Source organism: Torulaspora globosa, chromosome 6 (assembly GCF_014133895.1).
Source record: "Torulaspora globosa chromosome 6, complete sequence".
Lineage (NCBI taxonomy): Eukaryota > Fungi > Ascomycota > Saccharomycetes > Saccharomycetales > Saccharomycetaceae > Torulaspora > Torulaspora globosa.
The window spans coordinates 180809-206512 of record NC_050732.1 but is presented as its reverse complement, the minus strand read 5'-3'; the positions used below and the strand labels follow the sequence as shown (position 1 = coordinate 206512).

The window sequence follows — 25704 nt, the reverse complement described above, 5'->3', positions numbered from 1 at the left end:
TATCAAGCACAAACTATCATCAGAGTTGGAAATGATGGTTTGCTCTAATGTAGGCCTTTTCACTTCAAATATTTACTATCCCACAGCCATTTTACGGAAGACGCGAGATGCTGCAGCTTTTTTTCCGACCATTTTCGAAGCTCGGAAGCTCAAGAAGAATATTTCACTTGATAAGCACCTATATGGGCAAACTGCATATAGCAACTTGGACACGTCTAATTCATTGTAAAATGGCAATTGCGCCTCTCACTGCGTCGCGGATCGCATTGAATTCGAATCTGTGTATAGCGTCTTCCGGTAAGCCGAGCCACGATGTGTAGTAATTGGTTGGTTCAGACACCTGGTCTAAAAAAGCCGAGAGAACCTTCTCGTCAGCTAGTCCTTTTGGCAACGTCAGCCCCGGCAAAAACTCATGAGCCTCATTGAGATTCGTCAGGCAGTTGATTGCTGCAGGCTGGAATAAGGTGCGGCATATTTCTTGCACAATCTTGAGATCTTCGTCGTCGTCCACTTTGCCTCCGTAAATAATCCGGCCTAGGCTGAAATGTAGTTGTTCGCATATCAGTTCTATCGTCTCATGTTTAGTCGCATTGACCGTGTCTTTTATATGCCGGAGTCCTGACTGCAGATCGCAATCGTTGAAATCATAACTTTTCGCGAATCCTACAGGTACCAGGCGACTGCGTGCATCGAGAATGGCGTGGAACCAGGCCAGAAGAAACTTGCAAGCTACTATTAGCGGGGAGGCTTCGGAGGAATGAGCCGTAAGAGTTTTCCACAGAGTTTTCACTTGCTCAAGAATTGTCGGCGTCCCTTCGACGGTCACTTTGTAACTTTGTTGTAAAATGGCCGGCGGCAAAGCGACTCCCGAGAAAGTGCAACTCATGAATATCTTGAAATCCTTTTCCCAGACATCCATGTTCTCCAACTGCTGCTCAATCTTCTTGACGAGAAAAGATTGTACCCACGACATTGACATTTGTATATTTTGTAGTAAGATCCATCCACCCTTAGAGGCGCAGCACGAAATTTCCTGCTCAGCGTGAGCTGTGCCCTCTGGGGAGCCCAAAGCTATAACTGATAAGCTTTGTGAATGAGCTTCGGCTAATCGTATGACCTCCGAGCTGCAGTCGGACCCTCTATCAGTTGCAATGACAATGCTTTTTCTAACATTTGAAGAAGACAACTGCTCAATGGAAATCTTGTCGGAAAAGCCTTTTTCCGCCCAGTTTATTGCAGCACCGTAGCTTCCTTTTTCAATGAAGCCCTTGAGGTCTGCTAGCTCCTCAGGCAAAGTGTTTTCGCCATCATCCCTCTTCCAACCATTTAAAATCGCAAGGAAAGCCTGGAAAGATTGGCTCAGCACTTCCATATCCACGCTATAGCACTGCATGGAGCTCATAATGAAAGCGAGAGTTCTTCTGTCCCTTTCCGAGAGGCAAGCAGAAAAGCTAGAGTATAACTTCTGATAGGCAATCGAAGTCAGCATCTTCAATCTACCATCGGTATCCATGTGAGAAACTTGCTGGCACGACAAAAATATATCTCTAAGACAACTGAAAAATTGCCACATCGGTATTTCATAGAACCAGTGTAATTGCTTAAACCTTTCGAGAATAAAGTAAATACATGTGCAATGTAAAGCAAAATTTGCATATAACACACTGAATTCATTGACCCGCCTAATCACGTCCTGATTTTTGTCAAGTTTTATCGTAATCTCATTCGACTCTTGCTTCACTTTCCCCAAAGCTTCTATTAAATCATCGCTCTCCAGAATACTTCCTTTTGACTCGTTCAATTCATTCAATATTTGGCTTTCCAATGACCTGAGTCGCATTGCGTAGCTGGAGTTCAGCTCGATTGATTCTTGAAGTTCAAAATCAATTTCAGGGGCCTCATATGTCAGAGCCGCTCTCACAGCCCGCGTTTGTATAGTGGCTCTGCTTATAGAGAAGTTGACGACTCGTACTCTTGAGTTCAAGAAGCTTGGAAGAGTCTTATTGCCATCAGTTGAATGTAGAAACATGCAAAATTCAGTGGGAAGGGAGACTTCAAGATCTCCGATACGAGCTGTTCGCGCTAGTTTCGATTTTTGCGTGAGACTGATTACCACATTGCTTATAACAGGATCGAAATGATCAGCATCATTAATCAAGAGCATATTGCTGAACTTCACGGCATTCACGAACTTTCTTTTGAAGTCTGACTCGAGAAAACTGATAGTTCTCAAGCTAGCACCGTAGCGCTTCGAAAGTATGCTCGAAACTTCGGAGTTTGGGTCAATAATGTATGGCACAACATCGGAGTCTAGAATCATAATTAGATTGTTCAAAAAGAACGATTTATTCATTAACCCGTGAGAAAGCCATATGTGTTGATCCGCTATGGTCATATTCTCGGATATGAAATCGTAGTTGGGATCACACTCGATTTTATTGTCCTGCAAAAGAGAGATAATTATTTCCAAAGCGCCACTGCGTTGTTTCTCATCCAGCTTTCCAAAATAAGTGTACATAACCGATGAAATCAAGCAGTTGCCTATAGTGCTAGCTGCTTTCTGCCGAAAACGCTCGATTTTTCGTTCCCATCTCGCCTTCTCTTCCGACAAGTTGTTGATTAAACTTTTGGACCTGGCAAGCTTCGCTTGAACAGTATTCATGTTGCTTCTTAAGTGCTCCATATCCCTAAAAATACGCATATAATCATTTTTTGATTGCTTTATGCTTTCCTCGACCTTCTTTGCCATGTTCTCCGCCGTCAGTAACTTCTCTTTTGACAAGAGAGCTTCAACCTCCAATCTCTTAGCCTCAAGCTTGATCGGTTCGATTTTTTCCAAAACTTCGCCAAATCTGACCTGCGCGCTAGCCCATTGAAACAATGGTCCACATGCTTTACTTGCCCTATGGACTTTCTCAAAGCTGAATTCCGGCGATGACAGATATTTATCTTTAACAAAGTTGTTCGCTTCTTTCGTAAGCTTCGTTTCGGCGTCGAAGTGCAGTATTTTGGGTATGAACTCATCTGACCGAACGAACTGCTGGATACTACGCCAGTTCGAGGTTTGATGACCTAAAAGAGAGCAAACAGCCTCTAAGATAAGTTTGACGGCCACTGGAGGGTTTGTCATGGACCTGATTTCGGTTAGATGCTGTTTCTTTATGTTTTTGACGCCGAGCTGCGCTGCTCGCATAACGGGTTCGAAATTCTTCAAGTCCGATTGAACCAAATCATGACGATGTTTGGCTTCTTCTTCCCTTTTGGCCAAAGATAATTGGATATGCCGCGTTTCAGCCTGCTTTTGCTCCGCTTCATTCTGCTCGGAAAGTATTTTATCCAGGGTCTCTCTTGCTTCCGATTCCTTGCTTTTCAATCCTGCTTCGTTCTGTTTCAATATATTGGTCAAATCCTCAAATGAAAAGACAGCTTCGTCAATTTTTTTAAGACCATTGACAAGAAACTGCTTATCTTTTTCCATCTCACTATGTTTTCGCTCTAGTAGCCTTTTGAATAACCAAATAGTATCCAATAGAAAGCTAGGTGATCCGCACTGATAATTTTTGAAGCAATACCTTTGGTGGAATTGCGAAAGGATATCAGGAAGTGAGCTTTCAGACATATCAGCGATATTTTGAAGAGCTGGATCGTCTTTGTTAGTTGGCACTGTCAGTACAGTGGTAGATTTGAAAAGTTCTTGCGACAGCTGCTTAAGTGTTGAGAGAGACCATGTTCCGACCCAATTTATGACGCATCTATTGAAAAGAGCAGGCGAAGATATGATTTGAGAGCCTTTTTCGCTAACGGAATCACATATAATGAACACAACATGCAGATTTCTGGAAATTTGCTGCACAAACCAATCATACAGGTCTTCTTCGCTAAAACTTGAATATCCAAGTGATTCAAATTTTTGTTTCAACGAAGACATTAGAATGTCGTACTGTTCCTCCTGAAAAAGATCAGGAATATCTGAATTGGCTAGTAACGTGTTCATTCTTTCCAAAAATATGGTTTCCCGTATGCTGGAATCGTCGATTACTAGACATATCCTCTGCTCATCCACAGTGCATTTTAAAAGGATATTTCTTAAATAACTGTCGAACTCCGCGATACCATACTTCTTATGTATGCTCGGCCGCAAGAAGTCTATGTCGTTCATCCAGCATACAAACTCAACCATGGTCGCCTTGCCTGTTCTGCCGGCCCCGATTAGCATAGCGTGCCCCTGCACTTGTTTGAGAACGCGGTCAATGCGGAGAACATGATTTAGCATCTCATCATGAAGGATGAGTAGTTTGTAGCCCTTTTCTTCGCAGAATGAATCATTTTTTCCCTTCAAGAACGCCAATATATCCGCCCTGCTAACTTCTTCATACCTCGTTGAAATCCAGGATGAAAATAGCAGACCAGACGTGTCACCAAGTTGAACAATTTGCTCAGGAAAAAATTCATTTATTGTTTCTGTTAGTAGAGCTCGAAATCTGGATTTCTCCTCCTCGGTTACTAGGCGATCAGCAAATACTCGCCATGCCTCGTACGCCCAAACACGCAGCAATGAAGGAACTGTCGCATTGGCATCGGTAATGGTTGAATAAAGTCCTTTGACCCATCTGGTCATTTCTCTTGGCGAGCATGTATAATGCGGATGAGAATCCGGAGTAAAGGCACTCTGACACTTTTTGTAAACTGAAAGAGATGCCTCGCATATCTGTCTCGGATTTATACAGGGTGTTAGAGCAATTGAATGATTAATCAGAGACTCGTATATCCGGAGCAAGGCATTGGAACTTGGATGATCTATGAACAAGATCGAGACATGGCGTAAAAATCGAGGCGACATATGCACTCTTCCAAAATCAGTTGATGGATTGCAAGCTCCGATAACATGCAAACGGTCCACAAATACCCATTTATTGACGCCATAGCGCCAAAAACCTCCTTTCTCAATTAATTGTCTCAAAAAAAGGATAACGCCTTGCGCTCCATATTTATCTGGCTTCGGTAAGTTCAGTTCATCGCAAAATAGTACAACATTTTTTGATGAGTCTTTGGGGCATAATGTCAATCCTTTAGGACCATCGACATATTTCATGTGTCGATTAAGAGTCTTGAATATGTGTGAGACTGATGTATCCTTGGAAAAGTTCATACTAACAAGCTGAAAGTTCTTTCTTTGCGAGACAATGTTGCTAATTAGCATGGTTTTTCCGGAACCAGGCCGACCACATAAAACCACTGGTCTTCCGACCTTCAACATATCGCTGATGCATTTTTCGTATCTCAATGTCTCAACAGTGGCGATAACAGTGTTAGCTTTTGTAATATTATGGTGCTCCTGCTTTCGTTCTTGAAGCAGATCATTGAAGGATGTGTATTTTAATGTTGCGTCGACAAATTGAGCCATTTCCAGATGTGCCTTTTCAGATAAGTTGTTATAATGCTCATCAAACACTGAGCGCAAACTTCCCATTATTATTTCCTGATCTGACGCAGATACATCACCAGCCATCACGTCCAGCAAAATTTGATACAGTCGAAAGATCAAAAACTTGATCTGCTCCTCCTCACCGAGCGTTTCCAGTCTTTCACGATTCATTATGATGTCATTAGAAAAAATTCTGATAAGGGTTGGTATAACTTTCGACTGTTCGAAGCCCAAGATATGCTTAAGGGATTTCGCCTTCGTAATCAGGCTTGAAAGATTACCTCGCGATAGGATTCTTCCCACGGTTGATTGCAATCTTTCAATTAAAAGGGTCGAAACACCGTGACACACTTTCATATCTTTTACTTCTTTCGCTAGTATGGCATCCAGCTGCTCAGTTGCGGAATAAGTAGGAATAGAAAGCCACAGAATGGCGCATCGAGTCATTGTGGCCGGTGTAACATGCTCCAGATTTTCTACCTCCAAAATCAAACGAATATTGCTGGAAACAGGGATTCTTTCACCAGTTGGTAGCGTCAGAACTTTGTTGTCATCCAAAGTGCTATTCAGAGTTTCGATGTACTCAGGATCTAAATCGCTATCCAATACGACCCATACACGACCAGACCCAAATAAGTTATTCGAGTCATCATTCACTGTTCGAAGAATGCTAGTAAATATCCCATCTTTCCACTCCAAGGTTGCTCTGTTCATTTCTCCGTACAAGCCCTCCTTTCCCATTGTTTTCGTATCGATCACATAGATAATATTATTGAGCCCATCCATATTCCGCATTGCCCTTAGAGTCGTCTTCCATACTGCCGTTTTTCCGACTCCAGCGTGGCCCATTATAATAATTGCCTGTTGGCTTGTCTGCATGTGATACAGCTGTTGACATTTCTTGAGAAAGCTTTCGGATAGAATTACGCACTCTTTCTCACAGGCTTCTGGCAATTGTGCCGTGAAGCTACAGGCTGGTGCTATTGAATCATCCTGAGGGAAAATTTCCATTACTTTTCTGAAATAAAGGCACTCATCGTTTACATTGAAGCCGGGCAAAACAATTTGGGTCAAGCTTCTGCGTAGGAGACAGGTTTCTTCCATGCCTTTTTCATCATGGTTCATCATTTTAGTGCAATTCAAAAGAACTTTCTTAACCGACCGCAGTCCGAAGTCATAGTGTTTTTGTCGGCTACAGGTATCGCTAAGGAACGTGAAAAGATCAACCAGCCTTTGAGCTAAAGCTGCAGCATCTCTAAATCCTAGGACTCTGAACATCACCTGTGTAATGAACGGAATGTCAGCTCTTATGATTGAGTATTCACGGAACTGCCTTTTCAAATTGTCCGGCAGATGAGATCTTCCTTCATATCCGGGATTCAAGGTAACGAACAGCCCCGTATCTGGGTTCAGATTTATCGATCTTCCCATACTTTCAATTACGGAAAACTTTAGGGAAATAGCATCCTGAATCATTTTAACATGCCCTGTAACTGAGCTTAAGACGCTTTCATGCAGTCTGTTTAGCTCATCAAAGCAAGCCCATGCACCGATTTGAGCAATCCCTATAATGAGCCTCGACATCGCCAGAAAATCGAACGAATCGTCGCAATTGAATACTAGCACCATTTTTCCGAGGTTTTGGGAGAGTGCTTTTATTGTTTCTGTCTTACCCGTACCTGCTGGTCCAAAGAGACATCCACCGAAACCTCCAGTCAATGCTTCTATCAGAGCTGAAAAAGCTTCTTCCATAGTCGAGGTATAGATCAGTCTTTCTGGGACGCCAATATAGTTAAAACTGTAGTTCAATACGCTGTTGCATTGCTTGACATACACCTTTCCAATTGCCTTTTCTCTAACATAATAAAATTTTTGAGCTCTATGCCATATAGCACTTGCGACTGTACTGGTTTTGGCATCAAGAAGTTCCGTGACGACTCTGGCACAGTGCATAAGTTCAATGATTAATGAACGAACCTTCTGTCTGTCATGACGGTTCTCGGCGTAAAGTGGTCGAAGCGAAAGATGGTAAATTTTATCCTCTATGGACTTTCGAAGATTGAATAAACCACCTTTGTTAATGCATTCGTCAACCCCCGCAGTCCAGGAAATTTGCCATGTAAGCAATAAAACCTGAAAAACATGAGAATCAATGCAATTCAGGAAATTCTCCCCTTTAGATATAGCTGAAAGGCATTTTTCAACGTCTTTCACTAAGGTATTTCTAATCTCCAAATCCAAAGCATTTAGCCATTCGTGTGGCCCGCAGACAGCATCTGTAGCAATAGGATGAAATATTTCCAGTAATTCACCTTCAGCAGAGTAAACTCCTTTGATGAGATGGTTATCAATTTCCAAATCAGTGATACTCCCAAAAATTTTACTCAAGTAGCATGACACTTGACTTATATCACTGCCAGCTCCCAACAGCCTCAACAGATCTCTATTTCCTAAAAAGTAGAACCTTGGGAAAAGCTCTCTTTGCTGCTCGAGAAATCCGCTTAGCGACGACTTAATCATTCTGACTGTGTTAAGCATCCGCTTAAATGCAGCATCACTTTCAGGAATGAGGATGACATCAAGCGCACTGGGTAAGCGAAAGATTCTGGACAATAGATCATGAAAATCGGATGTGAGGCGGCGAAACTTCGCAGACTCCGTGGGAATTAAATGCTGTAATTTGCCTTCATTTCCGAGAATGCCGAACAAGTCCAACCAATTGACTTGTAGATCAGCCCAGTCAGGAACTATGGCAGAAAAGGTAGCTAATTTAGATTCTAATTCAAGGCAATCCTGCTCAAGGTAACAGTAGAAAGTGGAGTTTTTCATAGCCGCCAGTTCCTCAAGGTCATCTGAGCATAATTGCTGAATGTGGCTCCAGTCGCTAACGAGAATCATGCCGCTTTCATGCAGGAAAGTCCCAAATTGAGCATTCATCCAAAATTCTTTTATTCTGCTCAAAGATTTTTGGAGGCCAGCTTCTCTCTGAGCACTGGAGATGATCTCTCGGATAATCTTGCCATTCTTACTCAAGTCTACATTGATAATATCTTGCAAGGTAAACGATTGTGATTCGATAGCAGAATTTCCTAGCTTCGAGGTACAAGCAATGCTAAAAATCATTTTCCAATGTCGAGGTCCCATGTCTGCGTTTTTCATATCTCTCAAAAGAGATGCGTCTTTCTCTAAACTTTTAATCAACTCTATCACTTCTACGGCCTCTGAGTCCTGATGTGTCAAATCCGTAATTTTTTTGATCTCATCTTTCTGTCTTCTCAATTCATTAGGCATGTCTTCAACCGGATTCAAACTCCAACTTCGTTGAAGAAGAGAGCTTAGAGAATTTTGTAAGTCGTTCAACTGGCGATAGCCGGTCTCAAATTGATCAAATTCGCGAAAAGCATTCTTCAGGCGATCTTTCTGAACAAGTGGGTAAGCCAAACTTTTGGAACAGCAATATAATTGTTCGCTCTCGTCTGCGATATTTTTGAACATGTTTCGAAATGTTTTTATCATGTGTAAAGCGTCTATGCTTTTCATTCCGCCCAAAGCTTGTTTCGTTATCTGCCAATCGTTCAGCAGAGAATAAGATTGCTCACTGAGGCTTATCTCCTTGCTATCAAGCAAATGGATGACGCTTTTTCTGTTGGACTCAATAAATTCATCCACTGCTTGTAAACGATCCTCCAATGCCTTTGCATCGCTTTCTAGCTGATCAAGAAATACATGATCACAAGCGAGTTCTAAATGAAACTTCAAGAAAATGGCTTCACAGGCAGAGAAAGACCGCAATAATTGGCATCGCATAGGATAGGAAGACTTTATTCTGTTAGCAGCTCCTAAGATGGAAGATATGGTAGCTAACGACAAATGGGAGGAAAAGTGCTTTTCTAAATCTTTTAAGTCTACTCTTAGATCTTGATCAAGCTTTGTCGCTTCTTCCTCGTAAAGTTTTAGCAACAAACGAATGAGAACTTTGCGCCAGTAATCTAGTTCCCTTGTTACTGATAAGCGGTAATCTAGTGAGGCGAAGCGCAATATAAGCTCACCGTTGTTCTTACTCCTGAACTTTTCTAATCCAGTATGTGATTCGATGAGAGATGCCAACAAATCCAAACAGACATTGATGTCACTTCCTATGTATTCCTCAATATCCGACTCTGGCAAGTCGCAGAGTGTTTCGACTATTTTTAAACGTTCAAACTGAGTTAGCGCGCGCAAACACTTCTTCTCGATATGTTGCAACGTTCGAAAGACATCATCTCTAATCAAATAAGACAGCTCGAAAGATTTCGGGCTGCCTATAGGAGGATGTTCGAGAGATATTCGAGGTAGACTTGCACTTTTTGTGACGATTGCCTCAACAGCGCGTATCCATCGTATTTTCAGTTCAGTGATGCAGGGAGAAAATGTAAGATTCTGAGATTCAAAGCTCACAGTGATGATCGGAATATCACAGGTCAGATCATGTAACTGATGTCTCGAGCTTTCGACTAGTATCTTTTCAATTGAACTATTCAAGGAAAGAATAAGTTTGTCAATCCCTTGTGGTTGCAGAGATTCCACTTGTACAATGGTTAATTGGACAGAGGAGATAATCTGTAAAAGTGCTTCAACTTCGCCCCGCGACCTTGAAAGCTCCCGCAACGAGTTCGACAATCGTGCTTCGCTTATCTCAAACTGATGGAAACTAGTTACCAGATGGCTCACACCTTTTTCTAATTGTACTGGGATGCTATTTTCGATTGGTTCAGAATTACCTATCTCTCTGTCATCTTCAAAGCCGGACCAGGGAGTGATCGCTGCGTTTAAGATAAGGTTCCAGATATGGACTAAATGCCTTTCTAGCAAAATTGCGGTGAAGGGACGACTGTCAAGTTCGCAGATTACCGATAGAAATATTTGCACCTGCCCAAGCATGCTGACAGCGCTTAACCGGGCCTGCTCATATCTATCGGCAAGGCGGATAATATCGTTAGGAACCTCGAAACCGAGAAATACAAAAGTCTTAACCTCACCAAAGATGGCATTTTGAACATTTTCGAAGTTAACAGATAGTTCATATTTTTGGTCTTGATTACGAATGATTTTCAGTCTTGGACTTTGTAGCTCCTCAATATCTCCTTTGATAATGCTCCCCTTCCAATGCTCGAAAATGGCCCCGAGATCCGTTTTCTGTATGAGTTCTTTAAAAATTGGTAACAGCATCTTTCCCCCTGGCAGCTTTTTCCAATCACGTCCCAGTAACATCTCACAACGATTTTGAAGCTGCTGCATGCGATTATTAAGCTGAGAGCGTTCTACCAAAGCCGCGGACATACTCGAAAGACCTTTTAGCATTAAAGCTTGCTTTAATTGATCCGTCTGGTTAATTTTCGCACTAAGAATGGTAAGCTCTTGCTTCACAGAATTGAGCAATTCTTTCTGACAGTTTTTCATAACCGACATCAATTTAGGATTGAATGCCATGAGCGGTGCGAACGATGTATACTGATTGATTATGTCTCCCGAGCTGTTGTCTTGATTCAGTTTTTTTTTCCATAACTTTATAAGCTTTTCCTCTATTAAACCGAGCCTTTGATTGTATGAGTTCCGCGATTCTATCCATTTAACAAGAGATGTGTTCTGAAGTACATTGATTGGCTCGTAAACGAAATCTAAGTCTTTCAAGTAATCGACATAGTCAATTGATTTCAGCGCTTGGGAAAAACAATAGTGACGTTTGCGAAATGCAGCTAACTCTTTCACAGCATCTCGTAGATTATTTGTGCAAGGCTTTAGAGATGTTGCAAAACTGCCTAAGTCCCCTCTTCTTCGGATGACTTCTCTTAAATGGATCTTGCTCTCCTCAATGATCCCATCCCATTGGTCAATTGCCTTCAAGATCGCTCCTTCATGCTCAGAAAATGATATGTACGACGCATTGAAAAGATTTGGTGATACTCTGAGAATGGCATCCTGCACTTCATGGGACACCTGTTCGAGCAATAATGCGAATCTATCAGCTGGATACTGTGTAAATCTAAATTTTTTCAAAGCCGCTGCTATGCAATCCATTTCTCTCCTCACATCTTCCATATTATTACTAGACTTCAGAGTTCTCAATGGTATGGAAGAAAGGAATCGATCATACTCTCTGACTCTTTGTAATTTACCGGTAAGCCCGCTGTCGGAAGGAAACCCCAAAACATTATGCCATCTCCTCGAAGAGACCAAAATGCACATCGTAATTTTGACCTCTTGTGATTGAAGTTGTTTTTCGATAGATACCAAAGTCTCTTGTACAGTTGACCAATACTGAACTTCATCAAAAACCCAATCATGTCTAACACCTTTTTCCGCCTGGCATACCGTTTTTACGGTTCTGAGCCATCCATTTGCAGTAGCCTGCAAAGCATTCAGGAAAGAGGGCTCTTGTATCAATTCAGGTTCGACAAAACTAAGATAGTTATCCTCATTGGCGCCTTTACTGACGATATCCTTTATCTTGTGGTGAGCTTCAGAGACGAGGTCGAGAACGGCCAAAGGACCATTAACACTTCTCAGCGAAATTTCAAAATCATTAAGGCTCCGTTTTCTGTCGCTGTAGCTTTCTGTAGCGTCATCGTGGGAACCCTCCTTGCTGACTGGCTCAACGGCATGAGAAGGCCCGTTACCGAGCAAGAAAGTGATTGCCTTTATGGCAACCTCATCTGGTAGTATGATAGATGAAATCTGAGATTCCAAAGTCAACCTTGAGTCGATGAAACGTTTATCCTTCAAAAACAATAGCACAGGAAACACCCGGCCAGCCGGTTCATCATCAATGCTCACAAAGAGTTCCGAATGCTCTTTATCGAATGCTACCAACAAAACAGTCTTCCATATCGCACCATTTTCGCCAAAAAGGAAACTACGAACTTTCCCCACAAATCGACTATTGAACTCCTTTGTCAACCATTGCTCGGCATCACCGTTAACTTTTCCTAACCGAGCAATATTAAGCACACAGTATCTTATTAATTCATGAACCAGACTGTCATCATCGTCATTCATATCATCACTAGGCAGAATCTAGTTGTTCTAAGAGGTGGTCGATTCAAGGTGAAGCTTATTCCTTGATGTAAACAAAAGGGTTTCTTCGTTATTGGTGAGGGAAACATCAAAGTCAAGGGACATATAGAGCTCAATACTCCAGGAACGTCCAGGATGGAGGCTCTGTGAGGCAACCCCGCGCTTTAATATGGTGGAGGAAAGCTCAATGGATGCATTGGTACAGTCAGGAACCACGGAAGATCAGAGCAGCGACAGATCAAGCGGATTAATGCGAGAAGAGTCAGCTTTCAGTATGCCATACGACGAGTCCTCGACTACTTTGGAGGAAAAGAGTATGCAGAGATTGCCAACCGCGTTTGCCAGAACTCTGTCTTCAATTCCGAGCTATTCCCAGACAAGGCGAGGCACAGCGATGGCGGATAAACATCTGAAAATTGTTGTAGTTGGCGACAGAGGTGTTGGCAAGACTTGCTTACTGATATCGTATGTGCAGAGGCAGTTTCCTACGGGGTATGTTCCCACAGTCTTTGAGAACTACGTGACCAAGGTGGAAGGCCCTAAGAAGAAGATAATTGAACTGGCATTATGGGACACTGGGGGTCAGGAAGAGTACAATAGGCTGCGACCCCTGTCGTATTCAGAAGTGGATATTTTGATGGTATGTTACTCGGTAGGCAGCAAGGCCTCGCTGCAAAACGTGGAGGATCTATGGATGCCTGAAGTTAAACACTTTTGTCCCAATGCCCCAACCATGCTGCTGGGACTGAAATCGGACCTGTATGACCAAATGAACTTTGGGGAGCTTGTGGATTTAGAACAGGCCGAACTTGTGGCTCAAAAATTGGGCGCATTTTCGCACATGCAATGCTCGGCCAAGTCCAGGAGTCAAGTTGATGAAGTGTTCAATGAAGCACTAAATACAGCACTAAGAGGTCAGTTGAATGATTCCGTGGATCTAAAGCCTATATTGAAGAACGCATTTAAGAAGAAGCCAAACGCCATGAAGAAGACGGTTGCAACTTCAAAAAAGCCGCCTCCAAACAAGAAAAATCCCATCAACAAATTCGGTTGTACAATAATTTAAGCGCGCAGCCTATGATGCTATACATACTTGGACACAAGAATGCAGGACATTCAAGCTGATATTACTATACTAATAATGCCATACTTCGGCTCTCAGACTAAAGGTTGTGGCGGGTAACCATCCCAATTTTTTCAAAGCGAATGAAGCATCTCATCCTCATCGGAACTGCCATGATCAGGGAATCTAAAACCAGCTGTAGTGTATGTTAGCTGGCCTTATCAAGCGCGCACCTGCTATTTGGTTCTGTGTGAGGTTCTCCAGCTTCGGCCGTAAAATAGCGAAATTTTCTCCCATGATGGCTGTAGAAGATGGGAGTTCCGCTAAACGATCGCTATCACCATCACTGCTGCATAAGAAAACTAAAAAACCGAAGCTGAAGAAGTACAAAGCGAAGAAGGTTGATCCGACTTCCCCGTCAGGTGTTCTTCAGTTTGAAATCAATGACTTGCTTGTGGAGCACGCATTAACCGAAGACCATGTTAAGAACGATGTGAGTGCGATTCTCAATGACTCTTCTAGAGATGGACCTGTGGTGCAGGCTTATCATCGAGAAGTTCAGAACGTTAAAGTACTTAAGATTACCTCTAGCGGGGACGGATTGGGTATAATAGATAATCCGGTCGAGGAAGGAAAGAAGCAAATAGTGGTTATTCCATTTGGATTACCGGGCGACATCGTTCGAATCAAAGTTTTCAAGACGCACCCATCATATGTGGAAAGTGACTTGCTCGAGGTTACAACGAAGAGTGAAATGCGGAACGATGACTTAATTAACTGCAAATACTTTGGTAAATGTTCGGGGTGCCAGTTCCAGTTTTTGGAGTACGACAGTCAATTAGAGCTGAAGAAGAAAACAATTATTAGAGCATTTAAGCATTTTGCGCCACGGCTTGTCAGCGAGGGTTTACTGCCTGATGTCGGTGACACCATTGGCTCCCCTTTACAGTATGGTTACAGAACCAAGCTGACTCCACATTTCGATGTCCCCAGAAAATCAAAATCATTGCAGATCAGACCACCACTTGGATTCGGCCAAAAGGGTCGTCCGCAGTGGAAAAAGGACACAATCGAGCAAGGCGGCCACGCGTCAATCCTTGACATCGAAGAATGCCCGATCGGGACCAGTGTTGTCAACATGGGTATGCAAAACGAAAGGAAACGATTCACGGAAGAATTCAGCAAGTACAAGAAAGGTGCAACTATCCTGCTGAGAGAGAATACAACCGTTGTAGGATCTTCGTTAGAATCAGGGGAAGAAGGCTCTCGGGAACCCACAGGTAAACTGTCGGAGGTGAAGGTTCGAGACGATGCTACTGACAAAACTTTGATCAAGACATGCGTCACGAACACCAGACAAGTTGTCACGGAGTACATAGATGGCTACACGTTTCAATTTAGTGCAGGAGAGTTCTTTCAGAATAACAACTCGATCCTACCGCTAGTAACCAAGTATGTGCGCGAGAATCTACAGATACCGAACTCCCAACCTGATCAAGACCATAACCTGGTGGATGCATACTGCGGTTCGGGGCTTTTCAGTATCTGCAGCTCTAAGGGTGTGACAAGAGTCATCGGAGTTGAAATATCCGCTGACAGTGTCACATTCGCACAGCGAAACGCAACTGCCAACGGCGTTGAAAACTGTAAATTCATCGTGGGCAAAGCCGAAAAGCTCTTTGAATCGATCGATACTCCAAACGATAGAACATCCGTGGTGTTAGACCCACCAAGAAAAGGTTGTGATGAGCTATTCCTCACGCAACTCGCAGAGTATTGTCCCGCCAAGATTGTCTACATTTCATGCAACGTTCATTCGCAAGCTAGAGACGTCGAGTATTTCCTCAAAAACACCGACAACGGTAAGCGCTACAAGATAGAGAGCATTAGAGGATTCGATTTCTTCCCCCAGACGCACCATGTTGAAGGTGTTTGTGTATTAACCCGGGTCAACTGATGGAGATTGCTCTTTTAGTTATATTTATAATGGGACTATTATGAAACCCGTGCACCAATCTCATAAATCTGTACACCTTTGAAAGTCAAAGTTTCAAAGTCCCGCGCCTGAGCGACGCAGTAAGCGCCACGCAGGTTTTTGAAAAATTGGCCCATCTGACAGAATACCGATTACGGCAGTAACGATAGATATACTCATTTTAGTTAGTGTTGCAGTGATCAGCAAGGAGTTTCAAAGGTAACCTAGAGTCAACCAAGTAAGCCAAGATGGAAAACGATAAGGGCCAATTAGTATGTTTCAGACTCGGTGCAAGAGATGAATTAAGATAGCCGTATAGAGAATGTCGATGCCGAGAACCTGCAGTAAGATTGAGCTAGGAACCACGAGATGCGATACTTCCCTATACTTGTGAATTACCACGCGACGCTCATCTGATACTAACGATTTGTGCTTTATTCAGGTCGAACTTTACGTTCCAAGAAAGTGTTCCGCTACAAACAGAATTATTAAGGCTAAGGACCACGCCTCTGTGCAAATCAACATCGCCAAGGTCGACGAGGAGGGCCGTGCCATCCCAGGTGAATACATCACTTACGCTTTGTCCGGTTACGTTAGAGCCAGAGGTGAAGGTGACGACTCCTTGAACCGTTTGGCTCAAAATGACGGTTTGTTGAAGAACGTCTGGTCTTACTCCCGTTAAACGTGGATCAATTCCGTGCTAGATACGTTTTCGATATCCATTACATATAATCATATTTACATTTGTGAATTTCTGGGGGCTGCATGCCCCACATATTTAAATAAACTGGAAAAGCTCCTTGGGAAGGACAGAATACAAGAGAGCGCGCCTATAGAATGGTATCAGCAAGATGTGCGGTTGCAACTCTACTATACTCGACAGATTACTTGCCGGGAGTCTTTACACTCGGCCATCAGTTGGCCAAACTGCTGCGTAATAAGGGAAACATACGGACCTGTTTAGTGGTCTCGAAGGAACTGTGGAGTGGTGCGTTGAGCGAACTCTCTAAGACTTTGGTTCGGTTGTTGTATAACGACATTGTACTTGTAGATCCCTTGCAGGACCAGGATTCGACTGTTGAGAGAAATGCGGAGAATCTGAGACTTCTGAATAGACCGGAATTATCATTTGCGTTGATTAAAGCCCGTCTCTGGGAACTGACGCAATTTGATAGAGTGCTTTACCTCGATGCCGACACTTTACCGCTCAATGAAGAATTTCTGAATATCTTTGAGTTGATTCCGCAACAGGAAAGCCGTCAGATTGGTGGAGCACCCGATATTGGCTGGCCCGATATGTTTAACAGCGGAGTACTCATGCTGAGGCCGGATATCAATCTAGCCTCCGAGCTTCATAAATTTATTCTCAGTCACACATCCATCGATGGTGCAGATCAAGGGATCCTCAATCAATTTTTCAATCCGTACTGCGCAGAAACTGACCAGGGACCATCGCGGTACAGCTGGGTTCGACTGCCGTTCATTTACAATGTTACGGTTCCAAACTACGGGTACCAGAGTTCTCCCGCTGTGAGATACTTCCAGTCGCAGATAAGGTTGGTTCACTTTATTGGCGAGAATAAGCCGTGGAAAGGCTGGCTCAGCGGCAGCAGCGCCGATGGATATGTCAGTCGTTGGGGCCAGGTGTATAATGAATTCTTGGAGAGATTTGGTCTGACTCAATTTTTTGAAGAGATGGGCCTCCAGAGGCCGACAGCTCCGGAGCCACGGCAAGAGAACGCAGCACCGTTGGCAAACTGGGAAGAATTCCATCAAAGGGTTATGCAACAAGAGCCTGAAAGCATCGAAAGCTACGACTCAGGGCATCTGAATGTATGGCGTGTGGAGCCACCCCAAGAGAGTGCAGCGAAAGTGATAAATTTGGACGGTTTTGATAAACCAGCCATGCAGCAAGAACCCGAAGGCACCAAAACCGTTGTTTCAAAGCATCAACATGTCTCGCATGCGGAATCGCCTCAAGAAAGTGCAGTGCAGGTTGTGGACTGGGACAGTTTCAATAAGCGAATCATGCAGGAAGAGCCTGAAAGCACCGAAAGCTACGACACAGGTCACGTAGGTTCGTGGCACCCAGGACCAGTTGTCGCTCGAGATCATACAGAACGTGTTTTCCCTGATGTTGATCAGTATGACACTAATGAATTGACCAAACAACTCGGGGAGTTCTCCGTGGCAGGAACCTCGGATTCTAGTTCAGCCCCTGCTCCTGATGAGGAAGTAGCTCCGCAGATTACGGCAACTTCGGGGCTTCCAATCCCCTTATCGGCCGCACACCGGTCGGCCACGCTACAAAATGCAGCGCGAAAGCAGTTATCAGGGCGTGTTGTCGAGCGGGTATTTCCCAATGAACGCGACCTGCCGCACTTCTCGCAGCCAAAGATTACTGGCACCCGGCCGGAGGACCAAGACAATGTTCAGCCTGTCCCGAGGGTCGAAGAGGTGCTGGAAATGATCAAGGAAGACTGCGAACCGGACCCTGTGCCGCGACACGTTTTCGACTGGGAAGAAACAAACTACTTACAAGAGGTTGAAAGGGTATTTCCTGACTAAGTTTCCAGATCTCAGCGACCTCAATTGATCTCGTTATGAACCAGTTCAAGCGTTCTTCTGGCCGTTCTTCTCGCTCTTCTCATCGAGGATCGAATCCCTGTCGCTCCATACGGTCGATCGTCGTGATGAACGACTGAAAAATTTTCTTCCTGAGGGCCCTCAAGCAAGCAATAGGATATAGATGATGAGCTTGTATTTAGATGGATCACCTAATAGTGTTTAGAGTACACATTAAGCAGACCAGATAGAAAGAATTAGCCACTTACAATATGTCTGAAGGTATTACTGAAGTTGAGGAATCCCAAATCCAAACCAACTATGATAAGGTTGTTTACAAGTTCGATGACATGAACTTGAAGAATGAACTATTGAGAGGTGTCTTTGGTTATGGTTTCGAAGATCCATCTGCTATTCAACAGCGTGCTATCTTGCCTATTGTTGAAGGTCACGATGTCTTGGCTCAAGCTCAATCCGGTACTGGTAAGACTGGTACCTTCTCGATTGCAGCTTTGCAAAGAATTGACAGTTCTTTGAAGTCTCCACAAGCTTTGATCTTGGCTCCAACCAGAGAATTGGCTCTCCAAATCCAAAAGGTTGTCATTGCTTTGGCTTTCCACATGGACATCAAGGTTCACGCCTGTATCGGTGGTACTTCCTTCCAAGAAGATGCTGAAGGTTTGAGAGACGCTCAAATTGTCGTTGGTACCCCAGGTCGTGTCTTCGACAACATCCAAAGACGTAAGTTCAAGACTGACAACATCAAAATGTTCATCTTGGATGAAGCCGATGAAATGTTGTCTTCTGGTTTCAAAGAACAAATCTACCAAATTTTCACACTGCTACCACCAACCACACAAGTCGTCTTGTTGTCTGCTACCATGCCAAAGGACGTCTTGGAAGTCACCACCAAATTCATGAGAAACCCAGTCAGAATCTTGGTCAAGAAGGATGAATTGACCTTGGAAGGTATCCAACAATTTTACATTAATGTCGAGCAAGAACTATACAAGTATGACTGTTTGACCGACTTGTACGATTCCATCTCCGTCACCCAGGCCGTTATCTTCTGTAACACCAGAAGAAAGGTCGAAGAGTTGACCCAAAAATTGAAGGCCGACAACTTCACTGTCTCCTCCATCTACTCCGACTTGCCACAACAAGAGAGAGACATCATCATGAAGGAATTCAGAAGTGGCTCTTCCAGAATCTTAATCTCCACCGATTTGTTGGCTAGAGGTATTGATGTCCAACAAGTCTCCTTGGTTATCAACTACGACTTGCCAACCAACAAGGAAAACTACATCCACAGAATCGGTAGAGGTGGTCGTTTCGGTAGAAAGGGTGTTGCCATCAACTTCGTCACCAACGAGGATGTTGGTGCTATGAGAGAATTGGAAACTTTCTACTCCACCCAAATCGAGGAATTGCCATCCAACATTGCTGAATTGTTCACCTAAGGAAATTGATATATAGTTCGCATCGAGAGATGTACCTTTTCTATTCTACTTGGTGCGTTCGAGCTGACAAGATGAGCTGATCATCATCAGACTTGGCGCGTAAACACTCTAAAGCTATCATTATTAGTATATATAAATCACTGCGTTATTGTACAAGCGCACAAATTTTTCAAGCTCATCGCAAGCTGAGTTTATGAACAATGAAGTACAGAGCACTGGCAATCGAAACTTTATCACATTAATGGTATCTCCAATACGGTTGGACAAGGATGGCGTCGCTGTCAGGGCCTTAGAATCGTTGCTAGCTCATTGTGAAAGTGACAGGAACTTAAAGCAGGATAAGAATGTTCATATGATTCTGTACATGGGCAAAAAGATGGGCATACAGAAGGATTATGTACCGCGAATAATCCCATTGAGATCATGCAAGCTTAATAAGCCAAAGGATCTACGGATCCTGTTAATTACCAAAGATCCAAGCAACAAATATCGCGCAGCATTAACTGCTGACAGTGCTACATCAGATCTTTTCAAAGAAATCATTAGCATCAAGAACCTGAAGCGTCGATTTAGAGGCGCTAAGATGAGTCATATATATAAGGAATTTGACCTAATTGTGGCAGATTTTCGGGTTCATCACCTACTTGGTGATATCCTTGGAAATAGATTTTACCATGGGAATAAGAAACTGCCTTTCGTTATTCGCTTCTCCCGAATGGTTCCCGCAAAAGGTCAGAAAATGCCCGACGAGTGTGATCCCTCCTATGTTAGGGCTCAGCTGAGGAGCATCTGCAAGAATACCTCCTATGTTCCCAACAACGACAACTGCCTCAGCGTCAAGATTGGTATAATTGGCAAGACATCGGTAGCCGAAATGATAGAAAATGCCCACGACGTGATGGAATTTCTAACTGATAAGAACAAAAGGCCGCAAGGTGGTGTCATAAAAGGTGGCATCACTTCGGTTTTCGTCAAGACAAGCAATAGTCCTTCTCTGTCCATCTACGAGAAGGCTCGCGAGACTACCGATGAGCCTCGCGATGAACCGCTAAGACTTTGAAACAGTAGCTGTAGAAATAAGGGATTTATTTAGTCATATAAGCTGTACAGTTTGCTGGGCGTGCTGGATTATTTGGTGAATACAAAAGACGAACACCAACAAAGTCATCGCTTATTTCGCCATAAAAATTGGCTATTCGTTCAATTGAGCAATTCTCCCCCTGTCGAGGACGTATTGCAGCTGATGGTTTGCCGCACATGAAAGATAAAACCATTCAACTAGCAATCGTTTTGCTCACCGTGCTTGGCGGCCTCTTCATTCAATCGCTCTTCACCACTGCTCAACATTGCAACAATCGATACAAAATTGAGAATGCCTTCTTCGAGAATTCAAAGCATGCTGTCGAGAAGTACGATGGAATAAGACGACGAAGTTTACTCAAACCTTTGAAACTATCAACCAATACCTATGACGATGATGTGCTTTCGGCGGGCAATAGCATAATCCCAACAAAGGAGAACGCTACGCTTCTGATGCTGGTGAGAAATTTCGAATTGTCAGGGGCTTTGAAATCCATGAGGTCCCTCGAAGACAGATTCAACAGGGATTACCATTACGACTGGGTTTTCCTGAATGATCTTCCTTTTACGCAAGAGTTCATGGAGGCAACAACGGCAATGGCCAGTGGTAATACGCACTATGCCCTTATTCCTTCGGAAGATTGGGATCGTCCGAATTGGATAGATGAGCAGCTATTCGAGGACAGATTAGAACTGCTGAGGGACAGAGGAGTGCTCTATGGAGGCTCTAAATCGTATCGCAACATGTGTCGATTTAACTCCGGTTACTTCTTCAGACAAAAGATCTTGGACTCGTACGATTATTACTTCCGAGTAGAGCCAGACGTTGAATATTTTTGCGATTTCCCCTACGATCCATTTAAACTCATGAGACATAACAAGAAGAAATATGGGTTCGTTATTAGCCTCTATGAATACGAAGATACTATCACTACCTTGTGGGACACTGTTGAGGAGTATTTAGACACCTTTCCAGATGACGTTGCAATGGTGAACAATTCCTATAACTTCATAACCGATAGTGGTATCATTGGGAAGTTTTCACCGATTATTGACTCTAATACCGACTACAACCTTTGCCATTTTTGGTCAAATTTCGAGATCGGAGATCTCAACTTCTTTCGAAGTGACCGCTACAAACGGTTTTTTGATTTCCTCGACTCCAAAGGAGGCTTTCACTATGAGAGATGGGGTGATGCACCTGTTCATAGCATTGCTGTCTCGTTACTGCTCAACCGGGATGAAATTATACATTTTGATGAGTTAGGATATTTCCACGCGCCATTCAGTACGTGCCCCACAAGCTATTATTTAAGGTTACAACAGAGATGCCAATGCGATGCTCAGGCGGCAAGCAACATAGATATTTCGCCCAACAGCTGCCTCATGAGATGGTGGAAAAACGGGGATGGCAAACGTTTCTTGAAGGACAATCAAACAAATTGACAAACGACTCTAGTATAGTGTTTCCAAATTCGACAGCTCCTTCAGGATTCTCTCCAGATCGTCATCTGAGATTTTATTATTCAAGCTAGGTATCAACGTCTTTGCTTCATCTGCCGTGTCACACGCAAGCGTTCCCAGCTGAGCTACTTCAAAAGGATGCAACCCAGCGCTCTTCAACAGCTGGATGACAGCACTGACCGTCTCTTGGTCCCGAAATCTAGAAAAATTTGTCAAATATTCCATTGTATTCTTAAGATCCTTGTTATTTCCCCCTGTAGTCTGCTCCAGAAGCGCATCTAAAGATTCTAGCTCTTTTTCACGCGTCTCAGTGTGCATAAATGCATTGTCGTCTTCCTCGTCTTCCTCGTCATCGAGATCGCTATCACGACTCCCGTCTCCATAGTGCTGTCCGTTGGGCCCCACATCGTTCTCCCTACCGTCCACTAGTGTGGAGTCATCCTCCTGCTTATTCACAGCGTTCGATCTATCTCTCTTTTTAGCCTTTCGCTTGTGCTGCGTACGCCTGAAAGCCCTTTTCCGCTCTACAAGCGCCTCCTTTATGACGAGCCGAGCTTCACTCAAGTTCAATGCAATCAGCTCCTCCTCTTCGCCCTGATGATTCAACTGCCTCATCTGAAACTCCTGTCCCAACTGCAACGTTGCTGCATTTTCCTCTTCTTCCACTTTTTTCAACCTCCTTCTCGTCTGAATTGTCGAAACAGGTACATTCATTGTTGCTTCCAGCAATCAGATAACCTCCGATGCGCTCTAAATCGACCCTGATACGCTCTTCAACCTGTTCTTCCCATCAGAAGTGATTATAGCATAGTCTTTGTTCAGGTACTCGCCTTACGAATTGCTTGTTACCCGGCTCCGATCTTACAGCGAAATGCAGCTTCGCGTCACAACAAGGCCTACGAGCCACCAGTCAACCTAAGAGTAACCAGGCCTGCTTCGCTAAGGTCTTCAATGGGCCGATTTACGTGGCAATTGCGTTGACAAGCTTAACTATGGCTTGCGTAAGCCGGATGGTACCGCTGCTCACGTGGACCAAGCACGTAAGGAGTGATGGTTGATCCCAGCATGGCAGAGGAGGTTAATCACCAGTAATAATGACCAATATGACGGTGGAGATGTGCTAAAAGGTCGCTGTTTTGCTCGACACAGACTTTCATAGCGTTGCTTGATCCTTCAGAGAATATTTGAATCCCAGCAGACCGAAATTTGGCCGTTCTGAGGAGGCAATTGAAGAAAGATTGTGATGCAATCGGAATTACAAGCCAATTGCAATGAAGAGGGTGAGAGGAAAAACGAGACTATATGGAACCCGCTGTTTATGAGCCCGGATGGAAATTCGCAGCAGCAGCAGCAACCGCCGCAGCAACAGCACGTCAATTTCAACTTTGTTAACCCTTGGGGGGTTAAGAATGGGGAGAAGATTAATCTGACAGAAGAGCAGGAACTGTTGATAAGTTGCGGCGATGAAAATATAGACTCCACGGCGAGGAGGAAATCAAGCTTGGTGGTACCACCGGCGAGGGCACCTGGTCCTAACCCGTTCGAGTATGACGATGCCAAGGCTTATCCGAACGTGCATGGCCAGCGACAGTCACAGAGGCCGATGTTTTTTCCTCAGCAGCAGCTGCAGCAGCAGTCCTTCAACAGCGGTAGATTTGTCCCTCCGGGCGTTTTTAATCCGCAGGATGCCCAACGGAGACAAAGCGTGGCAGTAGTGCATTATCCGCAGAATTTGCCAAACGTTTCGAATGCACCAGGCGTGTCTACGCCGCCGATGGCACCTATGGTTTCGCCATACAGAAGATTGAGTGCGTACCCGCCAAGTACCAGCCCAACGACTTCATTGCAGCCCCCGTATAAGCAATTGAGACGCGATGGTGCGGTGGCAGCTCAGCAGGTGGTCATTCCGCAAATGCAAAAGTGTACCTCAAGGAGCGATCTGGCGCCTACAGTTAATCCTACTCCTAAGTTCAGGCGAGCATCTCTAAACTCAAAGACGATTTCGCCCCTTATCGCCCTGACGAAAAGTCTAATCACAACCTATTCTCTTTGCTCACACGACTTCTCGTATCAGACTTCCAAGAATCCAAAGAGGGTGCTAACCAAACCGAGCGAGCCAAAGTGCAACAATGGTTACGACAATATCAATAGCGATTACATTCTTTACGTCAATGATGTGCTCGGAACGGAGCAGAACAGGAAATATCTTGTGCTGGATATACTGGGGCAAGGTACTTTTGGTCAGGTGGTGAAGTGTCAGAACGTTCTTACAAAGGAGATACTGGCAGTTAAAGTGGTGAAATCGAGAACTGAGTATCTGAACCAGAGTATAACAGAAGCTAAGATTCTTGAGTTGCTCAACACGAAGGTTGATCCTAGAAACGAACACCACTTTCTGAGATTGCACGACACGTTTATCCATAAAAATCATCTATGTCTGGTGTTTGAGCTTCTAAGCAATAACTTATACGAATTGCTAAAGCAGAATCAGTTCCATGGGTTGACTATACACCTAATACGATCTTTCACGACGCAATTGTTGGATTCTTTATGTGTGCTGAAAGACGCCAAGCTAGTACATTGCGATTTGAAGCCCGAGAACATTCTTCTCTGTTCACCAGATAAGCCAGAGCTAAAGATAGTCGATTTTGGTTCATCATGTGAAGAGAGAAGAACTATCTATACATATATTCAGTCCAGGTTTTATCGGGCACCCGAAGTTATACTGGGGATTCCGTATTCCACAAGCATTGACATCTGGTCTCTCGGTTGTATAGTGGCCGAGCTGTTTCTAGGGATCCCAATTTTTCCGGGATCATCCGAGTTCAACCAATTGACGAGGATCATAAACTGTCTAGGCTACCCGCCATCTTGGATGATGGATATGGGTAAAAATACAACGAAATTTTTACGCAAGTGGGACAGCAACGAGATAAATAACGGAAGTACTTCCAAGGAGGCTCCAAAATACAAACTGAAGACTGTGGAAGAATACAACGAAGAGTACGGTGCACAGGAGCAGCCAAGTAAGCAATATTTCAAATGGGACTCATTACAGGATATCATAGCTCATTACAGGATATCGAAGAAAATAAAAAATAATAATGTCCTGGTGGAGCAAGAAATGCAAGATCGAAGATGCCTGACCCATTTTCTCCAGGGAATACTCAACTTGAACCCTTTGGAGAGATGGACCCCACAGCAGGCATCAATGCATCCTTTCATCACGCAGCAAGCTTTCACAGGGGAGTGGTATCCGCCTGGATCATTCCAAGGCACAGCCACGGCTGCTTCATCCCTAGCTGGCATGAGCAGCAGACCAGGAAACATTAGGCACCCTTCGCTACAAGAGGGCGCCACAAGGGAATTCAATAAACTACGCATAGGTGAGGACTAACTACAATAGCTAGAGAGAGGACATGTTAGACATCGGCATGTTTGTGGCCTCTAGCGACACTCTAATCTAATTTTTACATCAGGGACAGCTTCAGAGAATAAACTGTCGTATTCCAGTTGAAGTCATTAATCAATTTAGAGTATATATACAACCATGTCTTATATACAAGTCTAATGCAAGCCATACAGGGGAGGCGGCAGCCTCCAACCACAAAGTCGATGG

General features: G+C 43.9%; 10 protein-coding genes across 10 annotated transcripts; 8 read left to right on the top strand and 2 right to left on the bottom strand.

The window, feature by feature from the left end:
* Positions 1-220: 220 nt before the first annotated feature.
* DYN1 (dynein heavy chain) lies at positions 221-12460 on the bottom strand (the record flags this gene model as incomplete). Its single annotated transcript, XM_037284554.1, has 1 exon — positions 221-12460. One exon carries the CDS (start codon positions 12458-12460, stop codon positions 221-223), a length of 12240 nt encoding a protein of 4079 aa, XP_037140450.1.
* Positions 12461-12647: 187 nt separating this feature from the next.
* Positions 12648-13544, top strand: RHO4 (Rho family GTPase RHO4; the record flags this gene model as incomplete). The annotated part of the gene is made up of 1 exon (XM_037284553.1): positions 12648-13544. The coding sequence occupies one exon, from the start codon at positions 12648-12650 to the stop codon at positions 13542-13544; it is 897 nt and encodes a 298-aa protein (XP_037140449.1).
* Positions 13545-13746: 202 nt separating this feature from the next.
* On the top strand, positions 13747-15498 carry TRM2 (tRNA (uracil(54)-C(5))-methyltransferase; the record flags this gene model as incomplete). Its single annotated transcript, XM_037284552.1, has 1 exon — positions 13747-15498. The coding sequence occupies one exon, from the start codon at positions 13747-13749 to the stop codon at positions 15496-15498; it is 1752 nt and encodes a 583-aa protein (XP_037140448.1).
* Positions 15499-15764: 266 nt separating this feature from the next.
* On the top strand, positions 15765-16198 carry HG536_0F00980 (40S ribosomal protein eS21; the record flags this gene model as incomplete). Its single annotated transcript, XM_037284551.1, has 2 exons — positions 15765-15788; positions 15959-16198. 2 exons carry the CDS (start codon positions 15765-15767, stop codon positions 16196-16198), a joined length of 264 nt encoding a protein of 87 aa, XP_037140447.1.
* Positions 16199-16353: 155 nt separating this feature from the next.
* On the top strand, positions 16354-18084 carry HG536_0F00970 (glycosyltransferase family 8 protein; the record flags this gene model as incomplete). The annotated part of the gene is made up of 1 exon (XM_037284550.1): positions 16354-18084. One exon carries the CDS (start codon positions 16354-16356, stop codon positions 18082-18084), a length of 1731 nt encoding a protein of 576 aa, XP_037140446.1.
* Positions 18085-18353: 269 nt separating this feature from the next.
* On the top strand, positions 18354-19541 carry HG536_0F00960 (uncharacterized protein; the record flags this gene model as incomplete). The annotated part of the gene is made up of 1 exon (XM_037284549.1): positions 18354-19541. One exon carries the CDS (start codon positions 18354-18356, stop codon positions 19539-19541), a length of 1188 nt encoding a protein of 395 aa, XP_037140445.1.
* A 193-nt stretch (positions 19542-19734) lies between these two features.
* Positions 19735-20601, top strand: UTP30 (Utp30p; the record flags this gene model as incomplete). The annotated part of the gene is made up of 1 exon (XM_037284548.1): positions 19735-20601. The coding sequence occupies one exon, from the start codon at positions 19735-19737 to the stop codon at positions 20599-20601; it is 867 nt and encodes a 288-aa protein (XP_037140444.1).
* A 197-nt stretch (positions 20602-20798) lies between these two features.
* Positions 20799-22067, top strand: YUR1 (mannosyltransferase YUR1; the record flags this gene model as incomplete). The annotated part of the gene is made up of 1 exon (XM_037284547.1): positions 20799-22067. One exon carries the CDS (start codon positions 20799-20801, stop codon positions 22065-22067), a length of 1269 nt encoding a protein of 422 aa, XP_037140443.1.
* Positions 22068-22076: 9 nt separating this feature from the next.
* On the bottom strand, positions 22077-22799 carry RPB4 (DNA-directed RNA polymerase II subunit RPB4; the record flags this gene model as incomplete). Its single annotated transcript, XM_037284546.1, has 1 exon — positions 22077-22799. The coding sequence occupies one exon, from the start codon at positions 22797-22799 to the stop codon at positions 22077-22079; it is 723 nt and encodes a 240-aa protein (XP_037140442.1).
* A 529-nt stretch (positions 22800-23328) lies between these two features.
* Positions 23329-25482, top strand: YAK1 (serine/threonine protein kinase YAK1; the record flags this gene model as incomplete). Its single annotated transcript, XM_037284545.1, has 1 exon — positions 23329-25482. The coding sequence occupies one exon, from the start codon at positions 23329-23331 to the stop codon at positions 25480-25482; it is 2154 nt and encodes a 717-aa protein (XP_037140441.1).
* Between the last annotated feature and the right edge of the window lie 222 nt (positions 25483-25704).